Source organism: Rutilus rutilus, assembly GCF_951802725.1.
Source record: "Rutilus rutilus genome assembly, chromosome: 6".
Classification (NCBI taxonomy): domain Eukaryota; kingdom Metazoa; phylum Chordata; class Actinopteri; order Cypriniformes; family Leuciscidae; genus Rutilus; species Rutilus rutilus.
The window spans coordinates 24,611,213-24,637,645 of record NC_140214.1 but is presented as its reverse complement, the minus strand read 5'-3'; the positions used below and the strand labels follow the sequence as shown (position 1 = coordinate 24,637,645).

Sequence of the window (26,433 nt, the reverse complement as noted above, 5' to 3'; positions counted from 1 at the left end):
ATCTGACTGAAAAGAACGATTCCTTATGAATCAATTTTGTTACTTCTCACATGAACTCCAAAGAGCTCTAGGGTGAATGTCAAAAGTTACAAAAACGTACAAAACTTACATCTGTTCCAATCCTAACAGCTTCATATCTAGACATATTATGAAGCATTTTTATGATTTGTGTGTGTGTGTGTGTGTTGGTGGCTTGGACATTCTTAATGTGGCAATGTAATCGAAGTAGCGACAGATCTTTTCTTACGTATTGTGATGTACATTTAAGTGAAACGAATAATCGAAAAGAAAAAAATTAAAGCGGGGACTTGGTTCAATCAACTGGCTGTTGATTGGATGTGGGCAGATCTAAATGCAAGATTACAGTAGATTGCAAGAAAGGGGCAGGGTTTCAATTGATGAAATTATGTCCTGCATACTGTGTCACCAAAGAGGAGTTTGATGCGTCACAGGAAGATCAAGTTGTCAAAATGAGGTTTTATTCATGAAACGTTCACAATAAGATCTATAAAAAAAACTAAGAAAATAGATGAATTTCCATTTAATGCACGTTCAACTGTTGAAAGAAACTCAAACTTACACTGTTTTGACAACGTGAAGGTAAGTAAATAACGGAATTGTTATATTTTTGGTAAACTATGAACCACTTCTTTCATTTTTTAATGATCTCTTTAAGGTTCAATACGGACATCAAGTCTGGATGGAAAAATGAATGTGGCATTTAACAAGGAGGGCAGATGTGTGTGTGTTCAGAGGGAAAGACAGAGTGAAGGACACAGAACAGATGGGGAGACGGAGAGAAAGACAGAACACAACACACAGAAGACAGACAGAAAAAAGAGACAATGAAACAGGGAGCATTACACAGACAAGCCAGTTAGATATCAAGGGAAATGAGGACAGGGGTTATGGGTGTCCCTTGAGGGGGGAAAATGAGTTTAACTTCCCTCAATGGCCTTCACTGAAGGAGATCACTATTTTTTTATGCAGAGACTAATTAGTTAATCAACACAGGGTGTCAGCAAGCACATGACAAATGGATGCATAGTTTTGTTAAAATAAAGTAAAAAGCACACACAAAGAAGGCAAAAGTAACTCTAGAGATGAACTGACCAATACCAACGAAGATCACTTGGAAGCCCTCCTCCTTCAGCGAGGTCAGAGTCATCCCGTTCTGCCCCAGCCCCTTATCAAGAACAACCTGTCAGAAAAAAAAAAAAAAAACTGCATCTGTCTCAGCTGTCTCCATCTGTCTGTATTATTCACATAAAGAGGATGTTAGCGTCAATTATTCTACGCTGCTGTGAATTCCAGGACATAATTACATCAATCATCCCACAACCTTTGTGACAGCAGTATACAGACCAGTATAGTTATGATACATTAGTGCAAACAGAGTGATTCTATGGTCACATGTGCCGCTATGTGTTGGGGTACAAATGACAAATAGACCCATGATTCACAAGCTGTGGGTCTCAGGTCTATTCTTAAAGGGTCACAGACTACAGAGGAAAATAATGCTGAATGCAAAAACTAAAACGTAGCTAACAATATAATCATGTATAGTTAGGAAAGCAAAATATACAGGTTTATCCACTTGGGTTTGTCGAACCGGATATAACACTTCCCTATATTTTGTTGTTGACATCAAAGGCACAGTCCAATCAGATTGTACAGTATTGTACAGCATATTCATCTGTAACTTGGTAGAAGCTAGTCATATAAACTATGCAAGGTAAAGGACAAGGAATATACTGTAGCAATACATAATTTTCCATTCTAATAAGCCAACAGTCAATAGTTTCATGTGCAAATATAAAAAAATAATTAAATGGATATTCATTTTGAGCATTAGGTAGGTAAAGGTAATTTACATGTAAAAGCTAAAAATGAGCAGCACAATTAAATTTCCAATATTGGCAGAAATACACACAAAAAAGTTTGAGGTCGGTAAGATTTTTGTAATGTTTTTGAAAGAAGTCTCATTCTCACAAAGGCTGCATTTATTTGATAAAAAAATACAGTAAAAACAGTAATATTGTGAAATATTATTAGTTTAAAATAACTGTTTTTATTTTAACATATTTTAAAATGTAATTTATTCCTGTGATGGCAGAGCTGATTTTCAGCATCATTTCTCCAGTCTTCAGTGTCACATGATCCTTCAGAAATTATAATATGTTGAATTACTGCTCAATAAACATTTCTTATTAATTATCATTGTTAAAAAACTTAATATTTTGGCGTAAAACTGTGATACATTATTTTTTATTTTTTTTACCATGATTCTTTAATTAATGAATAAAAAGTTCACAAGAACAACATTTATCTGAAACAGAAATAACATAAAGCATTGTCTTTACTGTCACTTTTGATCAACTGAATGCATCCTTGCTAAATAAAAGTATTAATTTCTTTGAAAGAAAAACAAATTCTTACTGACCCCAAACTTTTGAACAGTAGTGTATATCCAACACTATCTCATTTTGTACAAGTAAGTACGAGGTGGCTAATTCATACAAATCCGTCAATTCGTACGATTTGTCTAAACCCCAGAGACGGCTAGGTTTAGGGGCGGGGTCAGGGGTAGGTAATTCATACGAATTGGGCAACTCGTAAAATACGACTGAGGTCGTATGAATTCGTACGAATTAGCCACCTCGTAAAATACGTACGAATTGCTGTGAGATCGGGTTGGTATATCCAATATCAACTGATATGGTAGTGACTTGTCATGCATCCCTAAATCAAATACACAATAATTGTAGCATATTGTTAAGCCTATGCAGTTAATAGTAATATTAGTACATTTCAGTGCTCGATTGTAAAGATGACTTGTGGGTTGTGAACTTTCTTGGGTAGTATGTGATTATAAGTCTGTTCAGTGTCAAGGGAACTGAAGAATTTAAAGTTTTGTATATAGTGGAATATGTCGGAATCCTCATCAGAGGCTCTAAAATGATTGAGGCAATGAAGATAGAATTTCTTTGCTGAAAATGAATAAAGTGTTGATGTAAACGTCAGCTCATGGGAGTCAGTGTACTCCTTACCTAGCCTTAACCAACCTTCATTGAGTTTGAGAAACCCTTTCCCTCACCCTCCCTCTCTCTCCAGCTCTCTCTCAAGACTAAAATCAAATTAATCATGGTCAGGTGATCTGGATGAGGACTATCGATTGCCATTTCTCACCATCACAGCTCTCAGGCAATGGACAGATGGATGTCTTTGCTACTTGCCTCACTAATGTGGCTTTTAATTGTGTTTTGTTAGCTTGCTTTTGTCCCTGCACGGTTATTAATGTCAGTGACATTTGGCTGTTGATGGGTTGGAAGGATTTGACATCCTGCCATGTCTCTCTCACTGGTACCTTTACGCCAAGATCCTTCATCAGATCAATCTCAAACTGCACCACCTCGTAGGGCAAACGGAACTGAGGAATTTCAGCAGTGCTGTGAACAAAAACAGAGAGACACACAAAACATCTTTTAATATTTACAATTGTTTCTTTGTGGCATTATATTTATTTAGGCACTAAGGATGCTCTGATCAATCAGTCTACTAAGCTCTGTTTTACTTTGTCGAATTGACAGCAGTCTTTCTATATCATGTTTGTGCCAACTCTCATTGAAAATGAATAATGTCCAGTTGCTTTGGCACTGTGCAAATCGATGTCCGCATGAACACCCCATGATGCATGTGAGAGGTATGGCGAATATGACAAGCTCGGCAGCATTTCAGTCTCTATCGGGCGTGAGTAAAATATTAATAACGGGGATTACAAGGTGGTGTATAATTCAGACTTCTTCAGTAAATAACCTTTAGGAGAAAAAGGCACCTGTTCAAACCGCACATGTGATCTCTCTGCACTCAAGTGTGTATTCCCCTCATTAAAGCTCCAGGAGGAACGTAATATTACCAAAACACACACACACACACGCAAAAAGAAAAGACAGGTTATTTATAAATATAATAATAATAATAATAATGTCCGGTATTGTTTGTTGATATACACTACTGTTCAAAAATGATGGTGTCGGTCTCTTAAGCTCACCAAGGCTGCATTTATTTGATCAAAAAGACAGTAAAACAGCAATTTTGTGATTTAAAACAATTTAATTTATTTTAATATATTTTAAAATGTAATATATTCCTGTGATGGCAAAGGTGAATTTTCAGCATCATTACTCCAGTCTTCAGTGTCACATGATCCTTCAGAAATCATTCTAATATGCTGATTTGCTGCTCAAGGAACTATCAATGTTGAAAACAATTCTGCCGCTTAAATATGTTTGTAGAAAATATGATATTTTTCAGGATTCTATGATGAATAGAACATTCAAAAGAACAGCATTTATTTGAAATGAAAAAAGTTTTACTGTCACTTTTGATTAATTGAATTCTTACTGAATAAATGTTTTAATTTCTTTTGAATCTTTCTGACCCCAAACTTTTGAATGCTAGTGCAAATATCTCATATTGAGAAACAAATTGCCTATGAATAAGCCTGAGTAATAATAACAAACAAAAAAACTATTACATTTAATTACATATGTGTAGTATTTACAACCGGTTTGCCTATCCTTAATATACTATTAATAATATAAATAATATCCTAATACTAGTAACATACTAGTTATACAAATAAGTTGATCAGTTGATCTGAATCTACTTGTTTATTTTTGTGCTTGTTTATTTGATTGACAATTAAATGACCTACTGTATTTTTGTAAACAAAAACCTAGACAGCTGTTTCTACATCCAAGATAACTATGACAGGACATTGATTATGTTTTATTCTGCAAGACTGCAGTTCTCCACCAGCTAAGACCAGCATGATCTTTTCAGAATGTAGATAAGAGGATCCATAACTTCATATTTGTAGTAGTGCGTCATAACCTTTAGTTTAGCAGATGGAAAATCAGAAGCATTCACTTTACCTGAGGCCACCGATGTATTTCTGTTTCTCGAAGATGGTGATGTTGTCGTAGCCTAGCCGAGCAAGGAAGGAGGCGCAGCTGATGCTGGCAGGGCCGCAGCCAATGAGAGCGATCCTTGTGTGGTAGCTCTCTGGCATTTCCTTCGCCGGGGGAAGCTCTGGATTCCTGATCTGAGGGATGCCCATATTGCTGAACACCTGAGGAGAGCACAGGAAACTCCTAAAACAAACCTCGCCTTTATTCTGGCTCTTTCTCCTACTGGAGCAAAATACACATTTACACATAAATCCTATTTCCCAGGCACTGTAAACTCTAATCAGTCTGCAAATTACAGTTCAAAGTTGATCTCCCTAGCCAAGAGCTTTTTACAGTAAAAGCACGGATCCGCTCTAGCCCAATGAAACAACATTACGCCGTGATTACCTTATTCCCTTTCCTCTCTTATTTAGCTCCAGAAAGCCTTTCAGGCCCAGTTTGCATCATCTCATCTCAACTGACTGTTTACCAGAAGCCGCCCTGGGCATACAGTATAATGTGATTTACTGTATGTGATGTACTGTACAGTTCCTGCTTTACGCTAATGCAGGCACTGGTCTGTGTATGTCGGCGAGCTCTTACTGAGGAGAGGAGGGAAGGCGAACGGTCGCTGATGGCCCTGTCTTGGGCTTATCTAATCAACAGGCTGATAAAAAAAACCCTGGCCTTTCACATTTGAGAAGAGAGAAGCTGTCATCTCTACGGTAAGAGGTGACAGAGGAGCAGCTGACGGGATGGTTCAGTTGGCGTTCTCCTGCAGGACTCTCTGGACCTCTTATGGATGATTTTTTTTCAAAGAGGGGGGATGTGAAAATGGAGGGATTTGCTGAGGTCAGTTGAAGAGAAGATAAGACTGGGTCGTTCTACAGAAAAGCGTCCATATGTGGACATAACTTTTGTGGGCAAGAATGCCAGCATTAACCATATGGGGATTTTTTTTTTGTCATTGTTAAAAATATTATTTTATTATACAAATAGAATGTTAAGTTGTATTCAAATTATTTATATTTATCTTACAAAAAATATGCTTAATTGGCCTGTCTGCATTATTTTTTTTCTTGCTGTATTAGCAAATATATCCACATTTTGATGAAAACACAATATGCAGTATAATCCTTTTTTTTTTTTTTTTTTGTAATGTAGTTTAAAAAAACAACAACTTTTGTCTCACAAGTTTATGCTTTAACCCTGTTATCGTCATATTTTCCCTACTAAAATAATAAACTATTCCAAGAAACCAGAGAACTAAGAAATCCTAACCATACAGCAACAGGCCAAAACAATGACTGACAAAATATATACACTATAAATACACAGGAGGCTAACAAGGGACACACGAAACACCTGTGGAAACAATCAAGGAACAAATCAAGGTGAAAAAACTACAACACGTCAACTATGGCACATGAGACAGGAAGTGACACAAAAGTCCAAAGACAAACACAGGCTGCGTCCGAAATCGCGCACTCTCTTGAGTAGGTACTTATTTTCAATAGTGACAGCAGTCCTGCCACTGTCTGTTTCTATACGTTAATCAAATTAAAGACAGAAAAAATTGCTCACTGCTCTTGACTGAATAACTTTAATAAGGGTTCATCTATATTTATACAGTGAAGACTATGCAGTGATATTTTACAGTTGATTTCTGTACCTGAATATCTCACACACGCAATAACGGATACATTACAGAAAACCTGAATATCTAGTTTAGACCTACATGAAAAACCTGAAAAGAACTGTTTATTTCATGTTTGTTGAATTTGTTGTATTTATTTGTGGCATTGCTTGTAATTTGATTATTTGGTCTTATTTTATTACTGATTTTAACAATATTTAACATTTAAATGAGTTAGGCTAGTAGTTTTTGGTGTCATAACCTTGTTTATTAAGGTTACATGGATCAAAAACAACTTAAACAATAACTAGGCCTATTTTATTTTATTTATGTATTACTTTTTTTGTGGTGGGGTCAGAGAAAATTTTGGCAGGGCAAGTCAAAATTTGAACCACTGGCCTGACCAGGGGTGCGTTTCCCGAAAGCATCGTTAGCCAACTATGGTCGCAAGTTCCGTCGTTATCAGCATAGTTCAACGATTTGGTGTTTCCCGAAACCATCGTTCCAACGAACGTTCGCAAACAGCATCGCAAACTTGTGTGGTTGGAACGACAGCTCTCGAGCTGTGGTTAGAAGCATAGTTTCTAGATTAAATGAGATGTAGACTGAATAAATCCTTATCTTTAGCAAAATAAGCAAGCTGACATTCAGTACAACCCGTGTTATTTATTTAGAATACATACAAATGTAATTTACGTCTTTTAGTTTGTCAAGAGATTTAAAGCACCGTTTTTGAAGACTGCGCATGTGCGAACGTGCTCTACTATGTAACAACGAGCCAAATATTGAGTCTGGTAATAAAGCAAAATAACTGAGAAAAATTAGAAATGGTGTTCAGATGCCATGTCTGTAGCTTATATGACAAAATCTAGCGTTAATTCGATCTCAAACAGATGAATTAAAATAAGTTATTAGTCCACCACGTGCGAGACGTCATAAACCAACGTGGTTGAACGATACTTTGTGACATACGGTTTCGGGAAACAGTCGTGACTAGCTAGTTGATTTCTCCATCGATGCATCGTACTATGGTAGTTAAGCAGCGAGCTATATAGTTGTACGGGAAACGCACCCCTGGCCTGTAGAAAAAATTCTTAGCATTGAGCCCTGAGTAGGTCATCCGGGTACTTTTTGCCTACTCTTTTATGAGTATGTGAATTTGGACATACTTCTTTTGTCACAAACTGTTTATCGCCTACTATATAGTAGGGAAATATGCAGTTTCGGATGCAGCTGTCACGCTTTAAGTTTATTTGTTTGTTTTTGATCTGTTCTGTTCTGTTCATGTCTGTTTCTCTAGGTTGTTAATTAGTTCAGTCTTGTTCAGGTGTGTTTAGTTAATTAGCCTCTCTTGTTTGCTGTCTATTTAAGCCCTGTGTTTCTTTCAGTTCATTATCAGTTCTATGTCATTACTACATTGGTTGCTCTGTTCCTGATTTTGTTCCTGTGATTTGAGTTTATTTCTAAATAAAGACACTGCACTTAGATCCTGTTTCATCTCTTCTGCAACCAACGCTAACAGCAGCCCCTATAGATCATGACAAAGCAACCGTTAAAAGTTTGAGGTCAGCAAGATTTTAAGAAATGAATAATAATAAAAATTCAGCAAGGATGCATTTAATTGATACAAAGTCACAGTAAATACCTTTATGCTATAAATTCCATGCTGTTCTTTTGAACTTTCTATTTATCACAAAATTCTGAAAAAAGTGTCATGGTTTCCACAAAAATATAAAGCAGCACAAATGCTTTTAACATTTATAATAATTAATAAGAAATGTTAGGTGAGCAGCAAAAAAAGACTGGAGTAATGGCTATTGAAATTAATCCCCATTAATAAATTACACTTTAAAATATATTAACATATAAAACTGTTTTTAAATGTTAATAATATTTAACAATATTACTGTTTTTCAAGTATTTTTGATCATATAAAATGCAGCTTTGGTGAGCATAAGTGACTTCTTTCAAAAACATGAAAAAAAATTTGAACAGACCCCCAAATTTTGAATGATATCATGAAACTCTAGAGGGCGCAGGATGATAGGTACTTTACATACAATCTACAAGCAATCACATCGTTACCGCATGGCACAACGTGGGGTGGTGTGGCGCAATGGATAAGACACATGCCTTTGGTGTGAGAGACCCGGGTTCGAATCCACTGTGAGACACCAATGTGTCCCTGAGCAAGACACTTAACCCCTAGTTGCTCCAGAGGCGTGCGACCTCTGACATATATAGCAATTGTAAGTCGCTTTGGATAAAAAAAAGCGTCAGCTAAATGAATAAATGTAAATGTAAATGCACAAGCCTCTGCAGATCCTACAGCCAATGAGATTGCCTGCTCAACATTTAAATAGTCCAGTTCATTGTTTGATATAAGCTAGTCCTGCAGTCCGCTAACAAAATTCCTCTGAACCCCCCCATACTTGCACTGCACCAGCAAGAGCAGCAATAATCAACAGCAGCATAGCAGATCTAGTCCACCAAGACCAAATACATTAACATCGGCATATTCAATAACATGCATTGAAATATGTACTTTAATACACTATGTATATGTTTAAAATCAGTGTTTATAACGACCCAGCTAAGTCAATCATAGCAGAGACAATAAATACAAAAAGTAATTACCAACAAATAAGCCCATACAAGCTAAATAAACAGGACAGTGCAAAGTAGTGGGATACTAGGCAGGCTACATAAAAAAAAGTCCTTGTGTTCTACTTTTCCTCAAAAAGATTAAGAACTAAAGAAAAAACAAGAGAGCAAAGGCTAACTTTCTCTTTCTCCCGGAGCTTGTTCTTGATTTATACCTTTGAAAAAAAAGTCCATTCCAACAGAGAAAAATACTTTTCCACTGACTTTTTTCAGAGGAACTAAAAAGAGCCAGGCGACTGTTATAGGGATGTGAGTGAGGAAGTGAAAGTACAAGACTTAGTACATGACAGCAGAAAGAAAAGAGGAGAGCACTGAAGGAATAATTACATTAAATCACCATTAAAGTCTAAACAATAAGATTTGGACTTCCAGACAATATTTTTTCTGCATTACTTTTTTAGCTTTGAGTTCAGTTGAACGATTATCTGAAAATGATTTGCACCCCTATAGTCCACAACAGACCTTTGACCTAACAGCAAAAAATCTGCAGTTTTAGCTGTTGCACTAGAAGAGCTCCTTACCTCAGTTGCAAACTGCTGCAGCCCACCAATATTGATGGGGCCTTCCTCAGAGGCATAGAGGTTACAGCCCCCCACACAGAGATCAGAGGTGGGACACACCATGCCACAGGTCAAACCCAGAGGGTTATCGGACAGTATTGCCTTGGCAGCACCATAGTAGTTCTAGAAGACACACAATAGAGCCAACGATAAACATGGACTCAAGCAGAGCTTTGGAGATTTTACCTGGCCGAATAAAGCCATGTAAGTGCTTATGCTTAACTAACTGAGAAATATAATACGCAAAGGATTATAAGATTATCACTTAAGCCACCATCAATAAACTCTGTTTGGCGTAGCAGCTGAGCGAGCAAGTTCAAGCGTTGTAATAGGTGTTACCTTGTTGGAAATGCTGGTGATGAAAGACTTGATATCCAAATTGGTGGGGCAGCTTTTCTGACAAGGAGCATCTGCACATTTCAGGCATCTATGAAAAACAATACATTTATATTTTGAAATCTTCAGTTATAAAAAAAACAAAAAAACACATTTATACACACACACTCTAATAGGTAAAGCAAGAAAACCTTAAGTCAAATAAGCTACTGGCACTGCTGATGGTGTGCAGCAGTAGATAATGGTTTGCCCTTTGTGTGGTTCGAAAAAGGAGAGCTGAGAACAAATGGCTGATGCTTGTTTTATCTTAGACATGTCTCTGCACCGACTGTGGTGAAGACTGATACCTCTTATAAATACTGCTGACTTCATAATGACCAGGGAACTCCATTTTGGTAGACAACAACATGCCTGCTTTAAATTATACATGGGATAATTTGGCTCTAGCCAATTAAATATTCAAGGAGGAACAAAATGCATGCAGCACATTCCATCGGAGAGAACGAGTGGAACGGCTCTGGATATAGGTAAGGCTTGACTAGGTCCCTGTGAGCGTGAAATTCCAGTTGAAACCTAAAGCTAAAATATCATGGTTTAGACAAGACATACAACAAGGGTGCAATAATCATAGTTCAGTTACCTGATTTTTGGTCAGTTTCACATACATCTTTTAAAATGTTTTGGCTCATGGTAACCTGCCACTTTTCTTTTAGCATTTCTGATTGATTGAGAGCAAACACATTCGGGCAAATGTCAGTGGGAAATAGAGGGGCTGCATACATCCATAATAAAAGGATCACATCAAAATTCTGGCTAAAATCTGCGGACAATCAATGTGGATTAAGCGAAGGGATGGGAATTGGTAATCATTTTGAAAAGATTCCTTTTACTGATTCCAGCTCATGCTTCCATTTACCATTCTTTTTCCAAATATGTATTCCTTGCAAGAACTAAAAGAAATGCAGTATTTTTAAAAGTGGCATAAATCCGATCTAATAATTGGCCAATAAATAACAATATAAAATAAAATAAAATATATATTTTTTTCATAAAATTCTGTACTACTGACAACACTCAATTTTGTCATATGAACAACCAGTCAGTAGTAACTACACTGATTTAAGTCTCATCCGTTTTCTATATTTCAGTCATGACAACTCTTGGGATAGTTTCTAAAATATTTTATGAAAATGATATGTACATAGGTTTGGTCTTGGCGGACTAGATCTGCTATGCTTCTGCTACATAAGATATGGCTGCTGCAGAGCAAGTACGACTTGCTTCTGATAAATACTCAGAACATAAAATCAATTGAAACATGCTGCTGCTGCTAGAGAGAGGGAGACCCCCCCATAACAAATCTAGGCAGGTGGTGCTGGGGAGGTGGAGGGCACAGAGTTAGTGTATTTGTTTGGATGCATCGTGGTTATGAAGGAAAATAGTAATGGATATGTGAAATTTATTGGCTGTGGACGTTACATTGAAACAACCAATCAGAACACTAATTCATGGCTAAACTATTCATTTTTAATTTACTAAAAACGGTTGACTCATTAGATTCATTAACTTAGGAAATTAACTAAACTGGCTGCTTTTGACTAATTTAAAATAATCTGTTCTTACGCCCGTTTCACACATACTCTTTTTGAAGTGCGTATGCGGTGCAGGAGCAGCACGCGCTATAGTGCTTTCACATATGCTGCGTTTGCAGTGCGTAACTGATCCGCGGCTGTACCACAAACACATTTACTCATTATTTGTATTTCAAATCCAAAAGTTATCAGCAATTTTTATTTAAAAAAAGTTTTGTCAGCATTGCGATTCTCTTTGTACACATACACTCTTCAATAGACGTTTAAACACAATTTAAACAACGTATTATTCAATGCTACTTCTATATAGTTTTTCCACCTCCATGAATGAGACGAGTGTTGTTCATTATGTCGCCTTGTTGAGGTAAATTGTAGTTTTCTTTGCTTTACCCCGGTCTTAAAGTAAAAAAGATGACTGTGAAAAATAGTAGTATTAAATTACATTTATGGTGAGATTACTACATTTTATTTAATTAAATGCATTTATGGTGAGATTATTATATTTTCATGTCAATCTGTGTTCATTTTGACCACGAACCATGCGCTGTCACTTTAATTCAGCGTGTGCAGCACAGCAAAAAAAAACTCGCACCGCTCCTGGAACGGATCGCCGGACCGCATCCGCGTGCAGTGTGAAAGCTCTAACCTATTAACATGGGTACGGATAAAAATATGCACCGCATACGCACGGCAAACGGAGTATGTGTGAAACGGGCGTTAGAGTTTTTTTTTTTTAGGAATAACACTGGTTGCACTGTATTTTGGATTCTCTAAAAATAATCTGTTCAGTGGTGTTGCTGCCCTGGAACCAAACGTCATTCAGATGTTGTTGCTTTTCCAACTATATTTAGCAGACAGAAAAGCACATTTCCAAAGTCTCATGTCTCACAAAATCATACTTAATTGACATAACGAAAGCATGGAATAAACTTAAAGCAATACATTTTATCATATTCTGTAGCATGGGACTTCAAGGGCAAACATAGAGTCAATGCTGTACTGCTTGAGAAATGAAAAGCTTAGGCCTTAAATGTAATTCAGTCAAATAAATATGCATTTGAAGTTCGCTTTCAAGGGCAGAATAATTCCAGTATGATCATTAACGGAGTCAGCTCTCCCTGTGGGCTGTGACTGAGATCTCTGATAGATGCTGTGCGTTGTTGCTACTGGGAGTTTTCCATTATTTAAGAATGGAGGCCGCTGGGATTCTCAATTATATCAGTTATGACATTATCTCACAACATTTATGCCTTAAAATATTTGCTTGTGTCTAGTAATGCCACAATTCCGTTTTCTTGGCTTATTTACAGTACATATATCCTTAGCATTGCACACAGCGCTGCGCTGGAGGCACATTCACATTTTTTTCAATGGAAATTAGAAATTTTTCTGTTGTGTGAACGCAGTAGAAGCGCAAAGCTCTGACCCCTGCACTCTTAAATTCAGCACTTGTTCCATTATTTATTTGCGTGTGTTGCCTGGTCTTAGCACCAGCCGGTAAATGAGCCGCAATGGGAGGTCAGACTAAACATGACCTCTGGAATACGCACTCCGCTCCAGCACTGTGTCAGCGGTAATACCTCATGTCACTACAGTGTCAAGGCGTTGTACACTCATTTCATTTGACAGAGGTCATATGTGACTGATGTTGAGGAAATATATGTTCTAGGCATCCGCTCATGTGGAGTGAAGTGCACTTGGGAATCTCTTGCAGTTAATTATCCTCAACAGAGAATCCCATCAATAATCCTAATTAACCTGATTAAGTAGAGTTGTCTGCACAGCTGGAAGGAATATACAAAATACATAAAATGACAATGACAATGTTTTTATTTCAGATATCTCTGACCAAGACAGTGTAGTTGTCAGAAATGTCTGTTTTTAATTTTAGATACAACTCCTGAAATAAAACCATAATTAAGTGCTAGTTATTGCATATGCTTGAGAAAAAAATAATTAATAAATAAATACAGTGGTGATTTTTTTTTTTTTTTTTTAAGGTTAAAAAATAATAAACTCACTGAACAGCCGGCAATTAAACTGAGCAATTTACAATTTCTATTTAAGGCACTGGACAAACCCACTTATTTAGATGATGAACATTATTACTGATTTAATTTAGATCCATTTGATACCAGTTCATTGTAGTTACTTATGTTATGGGCAGTCAATGAGCATTAGTTTGTGTTATTCTGAACAGTCTTTCATGTTCAAGTTTGGGTTGAATTTAAATGTAAATACGATGACCATGGTTCATCACAGTATTACATTTATAAAGGTCAAAATACACAAAACCTGAACTGTCCTCCTTTATAATTAATACTTTAACATAACAATTTTCAATACTATAATAATGGATGAAGTATAAATGTCTCCAGTTTTCATTTCAGAAATCTGGTCACTACTGCCTATACCTGTAACTGCATACAAACAAAGGCTATCTTTCAACCCCATAAGCCTGACCTACTCTACTCTTCCCTCTTACTATAAAAACAGAGGGCTTCCTGTAACACTTCAGTTTGCATTCTCTTTACTTGTACAGTCATCCTTCACAGGGATGCCCTCAGGATTTGCCTGAGGGATGATTAAAAAAACCTGACCAACTGAGGAAAATATGCATGTATAGAATTCATTAAAAAAACATGGTTATTGTAAAACATTTTATTTGAAAGGATGGGGGGGGGGGATATGGGAAGCTTTTCAGCGAAATACACTGACAACTGATTCATTCCGGTGCCAACAGCTTACACATCCATTATAGATTCAGCAGCACACACACACATGTATTTCTCACTCATTTAAATTGTGGAATAAACTGTGAATCAACAGAACACAACAAATTTCATAACAACAACAACAACAACAACAACAACAAGTGAGTTCTTGTGGTACAGTTGCACCACTGATCCTAAACATTTTAACAAATGAAATATAGTCCACGGGACCACTAATGAAAATACTTCTATTTTCTAAATTAGTATGATTCTGACAGTTTCATTTACAGTTTCCTTGATCCTTTGACATATAAGAGGTCCTTGTACCATTAAAACATCCTGCAAGTTTCATAACTCAAAACTTCCTCCTCATTATAAAAAATGATGGTCATGCATAAATCATTTACAATAAATACTATTCCATATAAAATAAAATTTTGATTTCATATTGACATTGAGCCGACCCTTAAAAAATGGATCATTTCAGACATTCTCAGAATAAGGATGAAAATAATTTTTCTGCATATATGTTTCTTTTTTTGTGTGCGTGCAAAAAAATGAAAAGTTCAGTCATTAAACTCATATTGTAATTCTGAACTCATATTCACGTTCTGATTGGATTGTTCAATGTAATGTTTGTCAATTAATTTCTCATATTCAGTGCCATTTCCCTATATAACCGTGACACATCCACACGAATACACTATCTCTGTTCGCTATGCAAATTCGTTTGCTAGCCCTCCACCTCCCCCAGCACCACCTGCTACACTGGGGCAGGTTGGAGGTTAGGATTCGGGGGTTAGGGTCTCCCCCTCTCTAGCAGCAACAGCAGCATTTTTTCTTTTAATTTCATGTTCTGAGCGTTTAGCAGATTCAAGAGGTACTTGGTCTACAGCAGCAACCAAAGCTCAAGTAGCAGCAGCACCAGCAGGTCTAGTTCGCCAAAACCAAACCTATTTACATTCCATAATCCATTTACATTAATACAATGTTTTACAACCTATCCACAGAGCTGTCATGACTGAACTTTATTAAAATGATCCTCAAGGAACATATTAAAAATAATGTTATGACCCCTTTAAACCCTGATGAAGACCTGAATCTCCAGTATGATTTAAAAATGATCCAAAGAGCATCTTGGAAGAACATCCATCTATACATGAGCAATGCCACAAATTTACTTGATTAGTGACCTAAAAGCGCAGAATCTGAAATAGTTCTTATTAATTTGGATTTAATCAATTAACATTAGTTTTGAGGTTTTGTAAATTGAGGATTCAATTATATTTTAAAACCCAGGTTTTCATTGTGGTCTCTTTCTAGCACACTTGCTCATGCATTACTCAGTGCAACAAAACATGATACAATGTTAGCTCATTTCAAAACCAACGTGGGCATTAGCGAACACTGTCAAATCACCTCCTGCCTCCCACTACTACCAACTTAATCCCAAACGCTCTCCTATAGAGATGAAGAATTTATCATGTGTGTGTAGGAGGTCAACTTGGAGAGATACCCATCAAAATCCTCACTCGTGAGGACATGTAACTTGTGGGGACCTAATCATAATGAGGACCCTAGAGAGGTGCCAGACATCTCCAATAGGACATGAGGAAAGTGTCCTCTCGCAGACCGGCTCTGTCATCTTAATTACTTAAACCATTTTAGATACGACCAATTAAGCCTGGCTCTGAATCAAAGGGGCCTCCTTTCAGACTAGGTGGTGGGACAGCAGGGATGAGAGAACGGTTTTAATGATCAATCCACCTTTATATACTGTGGCTCCTGTGTCAAAGAATATACAGGAAAAGGAAAAGAAAAAGGGGCTTCTGTCAGGGGTGTGGTGGAGCAGAGAATAATAAGAGGAGTTATTCCTCATTAGAGCTCATCATTTTAACAACGCAACATGTTACTTGACTTCATTCATCTGACATCTGTGAAATCGGTTTGACAACAGACACTAAAGGCAGCTGTCGGCTTTGAGATCCTCGCTTTCGTGCAGGAATGTATCATATAAAGCCAAATTCACCTTTCAGACCATTAGTACTAGTCTAGTGAAAACTCTTATAACTAGGGATGGAAAACATTAAGAGAGGATTTAGTGATTCTGTTCCAGTTCCCTAACAAAACTTAAAAGTTCTTTTAAGGAATAAATATTAATGAAAAGAAATGCAATTCTTTTGCCAAATGATGATATCATTTCAATAATAAATACATTTCTAATGTAATTTCATTAATAAAGATACTTTTAATAATAACTTTTAATAATAATAACAATTCTTACAGTAGCGTTTGAAAGTATGGGGTCAGTAAGATTTTAAGGGCCAGATTTACTAACAGCTTGTGCCAGCGCAAACCCACTTTTGGCGTTAAGAAACTACTGTCAGGATTTACTAAAGACACGCAGTAAAAAATCTGTGCTGAAAAGGTGTGGACAGTTATTTTTGCAGCTGACCTTATTGCATATGCATTTGTAGAAGTTTTCCTTTCGGACACAAAATGTATGAGTGGAGAATATTTAAATGAATCATGCAAGTGCTGCGTCCCAATTCGCCTACTTATACTATTCCCTAAAAGTATGTACTGTTTTGTGAAGAAAAAGTCCATACTTTTGAGTGTGTAGCAGAATAGTAGGCAAGCTTTGGAACATACTACTCCGTCATAATTACGTCTTTAACGGAGCGCTCGGTCGCTTAGTTACGTGCATCCTGTCACTGTATAAACTACCGTCAATCATCGTCTCACAGTTAAAATCGTCCACATTCAATTTAATTTAATTTCCTACTGTATCAGAGAGAAATGTAGTAGCACGTTGAGCTGCCAGTCGTGGGTCTTTCATGCGGAGACTCTCCTCATGTGTTTGCATAATGATGCATTTAAAGGTTAATGACCAAATGTATCTTTAGTCCTCAATGCTATTGCAAATGAAATATAATGTTGTTGATAACATTGCATAAATATATTTTTGCCAGGTTAGATACTGATTATGATTCATTCAAACCCCTTTATCTAAACCTCTCTACTTAACCATCGGTCTCGCGCATCTGGCATGTTTGTATTTATTTATTTTTTGACGTGCTATTGCATTTACGTTTTAATTGTGTTCGTAATTCTAACTGAATCCTTGTCCAACGCGCAATGGGTTGTGGGCAATATTAGAGTGTGCACGGATCTGCACCGGAAAAAGTATATCATCCGGGTATCTTTGGAATACTTCAATATTTAAACATACTACGATTTCGGACACACTAATTCTAGTGGCTAGTATGCGAATTGGGACGTAGCAAAAGTGATTTACTTTAAACTTATTATTATTATTATTATTTATTTATTTATTTATTTTTCTCCCTTGTTCCTTCTTGTTGAGGCATGTGAAATATTTTTTTGTTATATGAGATATGGCACTGTACATGCTACCTGCTGTTGACAATAAAGCATAACATAAAAAAAAAAAAAAGTGATTTACTAAGTTATGCGCTCGTCAATTTACTGGTATTTGCATCATTATTTTACAGGCCAAAAAAAGTCTTAAACCAGACCCTAATTTGCGCTGCTCTTGGTAGATTGCGTTGGTGATTATGGAAATTATCTGGCTGCATCTGTGTTCTTTAATTTGCCCGTTGTCAGTAGATCACGTGCAGAACTTTCCACTCCCATTGAGGCTTTTATGGGATTGTGCCTTCACGCTAATTTGCCCTGTTTAGTAAATCTGGCTCTTATACTTTTATTTAGCAAGTATGTATTAAAGGGTTAGTTCACCCAAAAATGAAAATTCTGTCAGTAATTACTCACCCTCATGTTGTTCCAACCCCGTAAGACCTTCGTTCATCTTCGGAACACAAATTAAGATATTTTTGATGAAATCTGAGAGCTGGCTCACTCCTCCATAGACTTCTAGGTGACCGAAACTTGCTGGCCCAGAAAATGTATTAAAGAGATCGTTAATATAGTCCAAGTGACTACAGTGGCTCAATCTTAAGTATATCAAGCGACGAGAATACTTTTTGTGCGCAAAAACAAACAAAAATAACGACTTTATTCCACTATTCATTTCCTTCTATCTGGGCCTCGAGTTGGTTCACGTAGTATAACTGCGTAGCGCTTCTGTGTTGTACGTCACACGCATCACACACATGACCAGCGTCGGCCAATAGTGAGCCTACGTGGTGACGTGCAACACAGACGCGCTGCGCAAAAACACTACGTGAAAAGACTCGAGGCCCAGATAGAAGGAAATGAATAGTGGAATAAAGTCGTTATTTTTGTTGTTTTTTGCGCACAAAAAGTATTCTCGTCGCTTGATATACTTAAGATTGAGCCACTGTAGTCACTTGGACTATATTAACGATCTCTTTAATAACTTTTCTGGGCCAGCAAGTTTCAGTCACCTAGAAGTCTATGGAGGAGTGAGCCAGCTCTCAGATTTCATCAAAATATCTTAATTTGTGTTCCGAAGATGAACGAAGGTCTTGCGGGGTTGGAACTAGGGCTGTAGTCAAGACCACCTTTGTCGAGTCCAAGACAAGTCCAAGACCAGGACTAGTCGAGTCCAAGTCAAGACCGAGTCCAAAGAGGTTCGAGTCCGAGTCAAGACCGAGTCCAAAAAGGTTCGAGTCCGAGTCAAGACCGAGTCCAGGACAGGAAAAAAAAAAGTCTGCTAAAAAAATATAGGCTATAGCCTATAGAAATTAAATCACTATGTAATAATGAAATAATGAATAATTTTAATTTTATTTAAAATAATTGACAAATTCAAAGAACAAAAAAAAAAAAAAAAAAAAAAAATTATATAGGCCTAAAGGAGCACACACATTCGTTTCGACTGTCTGATCAGCCTCACATTCTGTTCCTGTCAATCATACACGCGATGTCAACCAATTAAACTGCATGAGGGAAGGCCGAGCCAACTCACAGACACACACACACACACAAGAGATGCGGATAAACCGCGGATCGGGCGGATGACGTGACGAAAAATAATATTTTAATTAAATTCAGGCGGGTGGCGGCTGAAGCAATCAAATGAAAAAAGTTTTCCACTAAGCAAACCTGCAAGTTATGAGCTGGGTTATTTTGTTTCGATATTAGCTATATTTTAAAACAGCCAGTCATTGGAGCCTAACGTTACCACTCGTGGAATACAACATTATGAAGCTGCAGACTCGGAGCCTGCATCTACAGTCCCGCACCCAGAGTCCCGCATTCTCAGACCCCTCATTTTTCGAGACAGCGCCTCCTGCTGTTCGGAAAATCGTATAACACCCTTATCCAAATGCCATTGAAAACAATAGGATGCAATACGGTCTCGTTTTATTTAAAGTTATCCAAATAAATATTTGTGTTCCCTGCTTAATGCATGTGCCAAAAAAAACTCATTGTGTTCTCTGACTAACAAATTACCCAGTAGTTATTTTTTGAGCGTGGGTGTAATTGAAAGAAAATTACTGATGGAAGGGATACAATTATATGGAAGCTTGACTCCGCCACTGAATAATAAATAAATAATAATAATTGCGACTTTTTATCTCACAATTCTGATTTTTTTTCTCACAATTGCAATATATCAAGTCAGAGTTGTGACTTTTTCTCAGAATTGCGAGATATAAAGTCGCAATTCTGAGAAATAAAGTCGCAATTGCATATTGAATATCTTCTGAAAAATATTATGTGATATTATACTGTATTGCTACAATGTTTTTTTTAATTCAAATTCCAATTTTTCTTTCAGTTCAATAATGGTCTAATTAACATTATACCATTCTAACATTACAAAACCTGTTTTTTTATATTTTGAATGCAAAGCAAAACTCAAATAAGAATAGACAAAACACCAATAATAAACAATTCTGTACTTTATTTAACGATCACCTAAGCATCATCTTGCTGTAAACAGGACAAAGGAAAGAAAAAAGGAAAGAATTGTGTTAGTGACTTTACTTTTCGTCTTCAGTTGCATTAAAAAAAACCTCCTCATTTATAAGTCGCTTTGGATAAAAGCGTCTGCTAAATGAATAAATGTAAAATGTAAATGCATAAGGTAAAATAATTTCTGGTAGGCGAATGTTCCTTCTTTTTGCAATAGCTCTGTCAAATTCCTCGACTTCACTAAAATAAAAGATGAATGCCATTGTCAAAAATATTGTGTAATAATAAATAATATTTTTTCTGCAAATGCAAATTACAAGCATACCTAGGGTGATAAGTAGGGCCACGGAGGAAATGGCCGGCAACAACTTCATATCAGTTAAATTAATATTGATTCATTTTAATACTACGTTTTATAATAACTAATTTAAGTAGTCTACATAAATTATATAAAGTAAAATAATTACTCCGGCATTAATTAATTCAACTTAATAGTTTTAGGAAAAAAGGTCCGGTAATTAAAAAAAAAGGTAAAATGGTGAATCTGATTAAATAATTAATGATGACATTCTTTGATATTAACACACTTAATGTATTTAATTGGTCTACTTTAATGTCAACTAATTTTAATCAAATTTTTACAATGGCTTGTAAGTCCAAGGTTAAAGGCTAACGTAAGCTATCAAAATATTTTCTGGGAAAAAAGGCGAAAAAACATACATTAATGGCTCAAATTTTGTTACAAACTACTTTACAAATATTAAATGGACTATTCATATGTTGGTGTATCGATGAGCTATAAAGTAGTTTGATTAAAAAAGAAACCGAATGAGGTAGCCTATGATTCGCTAAATAAAATTGACGATACTCACGTTTCGGCTTAAGTTCTTCACATGTTTATCCGATCTAATTTGATAGGAGGCGCTGTCTCGAAAAACGAGGGGTCTGAGAATGCGGGACTCTGGGTGCGGGACTGTAGATGCAGCAGGCTCCGAGTCTGCAGCTTCATACTACTCGTGGAATAGGCAAAGAAAAAGGTAAGAAAAAAAGTCGGAAACCTTTGCCCATTAATTAGATGTGCAAGGCAAGCAGACTATTTTTCGGGGTGTTATGGACAATCAAAAATGTGAATATTCACGTTGCACTAGCGGTGGACTTTCAGCGAGTTTATTTAAACATTTATTTTTTAAAGAGCCGTTTGTGAGTCAAAAGAGCCGGCTCTTTTCAGTGAGCTGATCAAACGAGCCCGTTCACGAAAAAGAGCCGCAGTGAGCTGAGTGAAACGAGCCGGCTCACGAAAAAGACCCGAAATGCCCATAGTTATTAAGTGGCCAGTGTTTCACTTTCCCTCCAATAATATTTTGTTTTAATATCGCGGCGACGTATGTGTGATTACTGGGAACATAATAAAGACTCCTGGACGGTCGAGACCAAAAGCCATATTTGGCAAGACCAGTGGCCGAGACCGAGACAACTCCGAGTCCGAATACCAGCGAGTCCGAGACAAGTCCGAGACCATAGAAAAACGGTCTCGAGTCCGGACTCGAGTCCAAGACCGGACTCGAGTACTACAGCCCTAGTTGGAACAACATGAGGGTGAGTAATTACTGACAGAATTTTCATTTTTGGGTGAACTAACCCTTTAAATTGAACAAAACTGACAATAAGTTTTAAAAGTTGTTTAAAATAAATGCTGTTCTTTTGAACATTCTATTCATCATAGAATCCTGAAAAAGTGTCATAGTTTCGAAAAACGTATTAAGTAACCGTTTTCAACATTAATAATAGTGACTTTAAGCAACAGCTGCTGATGGAACGGCAACGGCCACTGGAAGTAAACCGCAAAAATCATAAAGCAACAATAAAGAGGATGGCATAATGGATCATTGAATCATTTAACAAATTTTCATTTATCATTTTCATTTATCATTTAAAATCATTTAAAAAGAGAGAAGGGTTTTGAGCGAGAGAAGTGTTGCTTTTGGCATTACATTTTATACAGATACAATTAAAATGTCACAACCATAAAATATTTACTTGTTTAAAAAATTACTAATCTAAATTTTATTTTACATAAAAACAAACCAACTAAATACACAAAACGTACATGAAAATAATTACTTATCTAATATGTCATGTATTAACGACTACGGCAAATCAGCTGCCCTCCCGTAGTAGACGGTTACAGTAGAAAGTCATGAAGTAGCAGTTACTGTCGCGCATGAGCCATGGAACGCCAGAATGCCGCTGTTATTTTTAAATTACGATAATATTTCACAATATTAGTTTTTATTATATTTTTTAATCAAATAAATGCAGCCTTGGTAGAGACTTCCTTCAAAATCTTAAAGAAATCTTACCAACCCCAAATCTTACCATCTTTTGAAATGGTGGTGTATTTCAGTCATTTTTATAAAATATCTCTGACAAAACACATCATGTGTATCTTTAACTACATGTAGTCATATGAACAAAAGTGTACTTGGTTAAGTCTCAGAGTTGTAAGCTGTATGTGTTTGATTCCCTAAAAACAACTGCCTCATGCGAGTCAAATAAGAATTGATCATTATTAACTGAATATGTCAGGAACGTGTCAAGAACTAGCTTTTTAAAACTAGAGTTTTAATAGAAATGTCTTACCATATTAAAATAGGCCCTATAGACAATTCAACATGACAGCTAAACTGTCTTACCACATAATCATCAAGAAATACCTCTGGATGAAACGTCACAATTTTCCTTAGTCATTATCTGATTTATTCTGAAATCAAAGTGAATTCATGCTGCGAGTGCTTGGAGTGCTCGATTTCACTGGCATGAAGATAACTCATCAAAATACAGTTATTTGAGCTAAAATGCAGCATCTTTGATAAGAGTTGAGGTATGAAAGTAGTATTTCAGTAACTTTCGCCTCACTCTGTGAACCAATCTGTGGTCGTTAATGAGGAGTCAACTTCCTGGCTGTTTCGTGACACTGGGGATCCAGACCTGGGGCATCCTCCGCGCCCAACAAACAGGCCAAATAAGCCAGCCGCCTCCTGTGATGAGCACCAGAACAGTGCGTGCCGCTCAGACTTTCATGTCCAGCATTATTAGCAGTTCTAAAACCTAAATCTTTCATCAAATCTGCAGACAGTCACTGCAGGGGTGTCTCATTTAGAGAAGGATTAAAATCAAACCTCTGCAGGACAAAAGTGTGTATTAATGTCTCCAATTTCGCTCTAGCTCTCTTTCTTCTCCCAACTCTGGGTTTTCGCTGTCGTTTTGGGTTTTGTTTTTTATTCGTGATCAGCAGATGTAATGCTGTGCTCATGCATATTCGATGTCATGCAGAATTAAGACATATTATTCAAATTAAGTCATTATGTGGTGCTATTTCAGTATAGTTTTGAATAGGTCATTGTGCTGGGAAGACATATGTCCAAAAAACAGATGTGATCAGAACTGATACAAGGTAAATGATCTGACTGTCTTTACCGGTTGTGTCGTCAGTGCTAGTATCCTTTGGTTGACTGAGAAAGGCTCATCTAAAGTCAACACATTCTGCTTTTAGCACCATCATTTTGATAAAAACAACTAAGTTTCTGAACTAAGTCCTGTTTTACACCACACACATAACCAGTACATAAGTGTCACATCAGCATAACTGCAACAGCAGACTCGTGTTTCACATCTAATCGAACTGTGGCTCTATTGGGGGCTCTATCAAAATACACTAACTCAACTGTTCAAAAGTTTAGGATCAGTAAGATGAAATGAAGAAATTAATACATTTAATCAGCAAGGATGCATTGAATTGATCACAGGTGACAGTAAAGTAAATTATTACAAAGAAAACTTCAATTAAATGCTTTTCTTTTGAACTTTCTATTTATCAAAAATCCTTGAAAGAAAATGTATCATGGTTTATACAAAAAATATTAAGCAGTTTTAATAATGTTTTCAACATTATTTAATAATAAGAAATGTTGTAATATTGTAACTGGAGTAATGATTGCTGAAAAGTCACCTTTGCCATCACAATTTACATTTTAAAATATATTCAAATAGAAACCAGTTATTTTACATTGCAATAATCTTAAACAAATAAATGCAGCCTTGGTGAGTATAAGAGACTTATCAAAAATGCTACTGACCCCAAACTTTTGAACTGTAGTGTATATCCTAAATTTAAAAGATTAAATAAACAGAAGATCCCAATATTTTTGTATTTGTTGTGAAGTGCTTTAAAAAAGGTGTTTTTCAATTAAAGATTCAAAGAAAATTCATTACTAAACCACAGTAAAAACCATGAAATGAGTAATAAAACAGACAATATTTAATCATTTTCATTTATACGCAATAACATACTAAAGAGCAATTTTTTTTTTCAGAAACTAGTTAATATAATAAAAACATTAAATGCTTTGTGAAGCTTTTTTAATGACACAAATATAGTTAAATGAGAGTTGCAAGACAATGAAGGGTTGCATAAGTAATCTAATGACAAATAAAAAGCACTTGCTAAATTTGATATTGTCTTTAAAATCATGACATATATATTATATTCATAATATAAAAAGTATATAAAAAGTCTGCATTGTACATTAACATGCCTCCATACTGCAACCTTACAAATGTTTCCTATTATGCCTCTTACTTTTGCACTTTTCTACCTCATGATGCCATTTTGCACAGATGTGGTCACTGGCCATTTACATATACACAGACCTCATTCTCAATAACGCACACTCTGTGTTTATACTTTATATTTGCACCTTGTACTGCATTATGTAATATATTGCACTTGCACAACTGCATTGAGCTGATCTCTGCACCTGTATCCTATATTTTGCTCTCCTATAATATGTTATTTTATATATACACATATATATATATTCTGGTCAGATGCTAACTGTGTTTCATTGGCTCTGTACTTTTACTCTGCACAGTGACAATAAAGTTGAATCTGAATTGTAAATATTCGTTATATCACTCAGACCTATAGGCTCTATGCAGAAAATAAAGTGATATGGGTTGTCACATTCAGTGCTTCCTTTATATTTTTCCTTTAATATCAACCATAATTTATAAAACGTTTGTTGGGAGTGAGCTTTTAAGAATTATTACAAACTATACCATCATGAAATCTAATTACAGGAGATCACATTACACAGTAATTAATTTACACAGAATGAAACCCAAGGCCAAATTGTAGATTATATATAACTTAATCATTGCAATTTATTCGTAACAAACCCAAAATATGTCTATATGAAAAATGAATAGTTAATTCTTTATATTGACAAACAGATATCTAGAGCAAAAAATAGGCTCAGTGCCTAAACACTACTTGCAGCTTCTGCTACACAACATGCTACATGCTATTTTTGCTGCAACCTGTTAACATGGGTGCAAAAATTAATGTCATACTTAATATATTTTAGATCAAGATTATTTATAAGGCTTAAATCTTTTTCATTTGCATTGTTTTTAAGACTGCAATCTGAAAGCTACACCAGAGGTCAACTAACAAATTTACATTTACATTTTTCACTGTGCACTGAGCCTTAGCATCTACTGCAGGGTTGAAGAGTCAAGGCAGAGCCCAGAGGGAGGCTTCCCTCCGACAAATTAATCCCTGAGAAAAGCAGAGCCAAGTGCTGCGTGTACACCCCTCTATTCTCTCAATAATGAAGAATGACTTACGACGCTATACTTGTCCTCACCCCGCGAAACGGCACACACATGCACACACGTTCCTTCGGCTGCCCACCCGAAACTTCTCTTTGCATTGACTGTGACTGTTGCCATGGAGACCTGCTTACCTCAGCGCTTCCCGAAGTGCCCCACGCTCGCTCAAAGTCGTGTGCTTGATGTCATCGAAGTTGTTCTCCAAATTCACACAAGACTGTGGGAGTGAAAAACACACAGAGACATTGTTGGGACAAAGCGTTTTGAACATGAAAACGTCTACATTTATGTCAGTGTGTCAATCATACAGTGGATTTATTACATTGAGGTTCACATTATTAAAGTAACTCTATATGTACTTTTTAATGCTAAGGCTAATTTCATTTTAAGAATGAGGGACATCTGCGAATAAACACTTTTCATACAATAAATACGAAACGA

General features: G+C 36.3%; 1 protein-coding gene across 1 annotated transcript in view; it reads right to left on the bottom strand.

Annotated features, from left to right (window-relative positions):
* dpydb (dihydropyrimidine dehydrogenase b) overlaps window positions 1-26,433 on the bottom strand; it is a 137,871-nt gene that overhangs the window by 97,425 nt on the left and 14,013 nt on the right. Inside the window, exons 3-8 of the mRNA XM_084411657.1 lie at window positions 26,127-26,209; window positions 10,152-10,239; window positions 9,774-9,935; window positions 4,938-5,134; window positions 3,368-3,449; window positions 1,114-1,201 (exon numbers count right to left, since the gene is read on the bottom strand). Of these exons, the coding sequence (XP_084267783.1) occupies window positions 1,114-1,201; window positions 3,368-3,449; window positions 4,938-5,134; window positions 9,774-9,935; window positions 10,152-10,239; window positions 26,127-26,209 (700 nt within the window). The remainder of the gene's footprint in view (window positions 1-1,113; window positions 1,202-3,367; window positions 3,450-4,937; window positions 5,135-9,773; window positions 9,936-10,151; window positions 10,240-26,126; window positions 26,210-26,433) is intronic.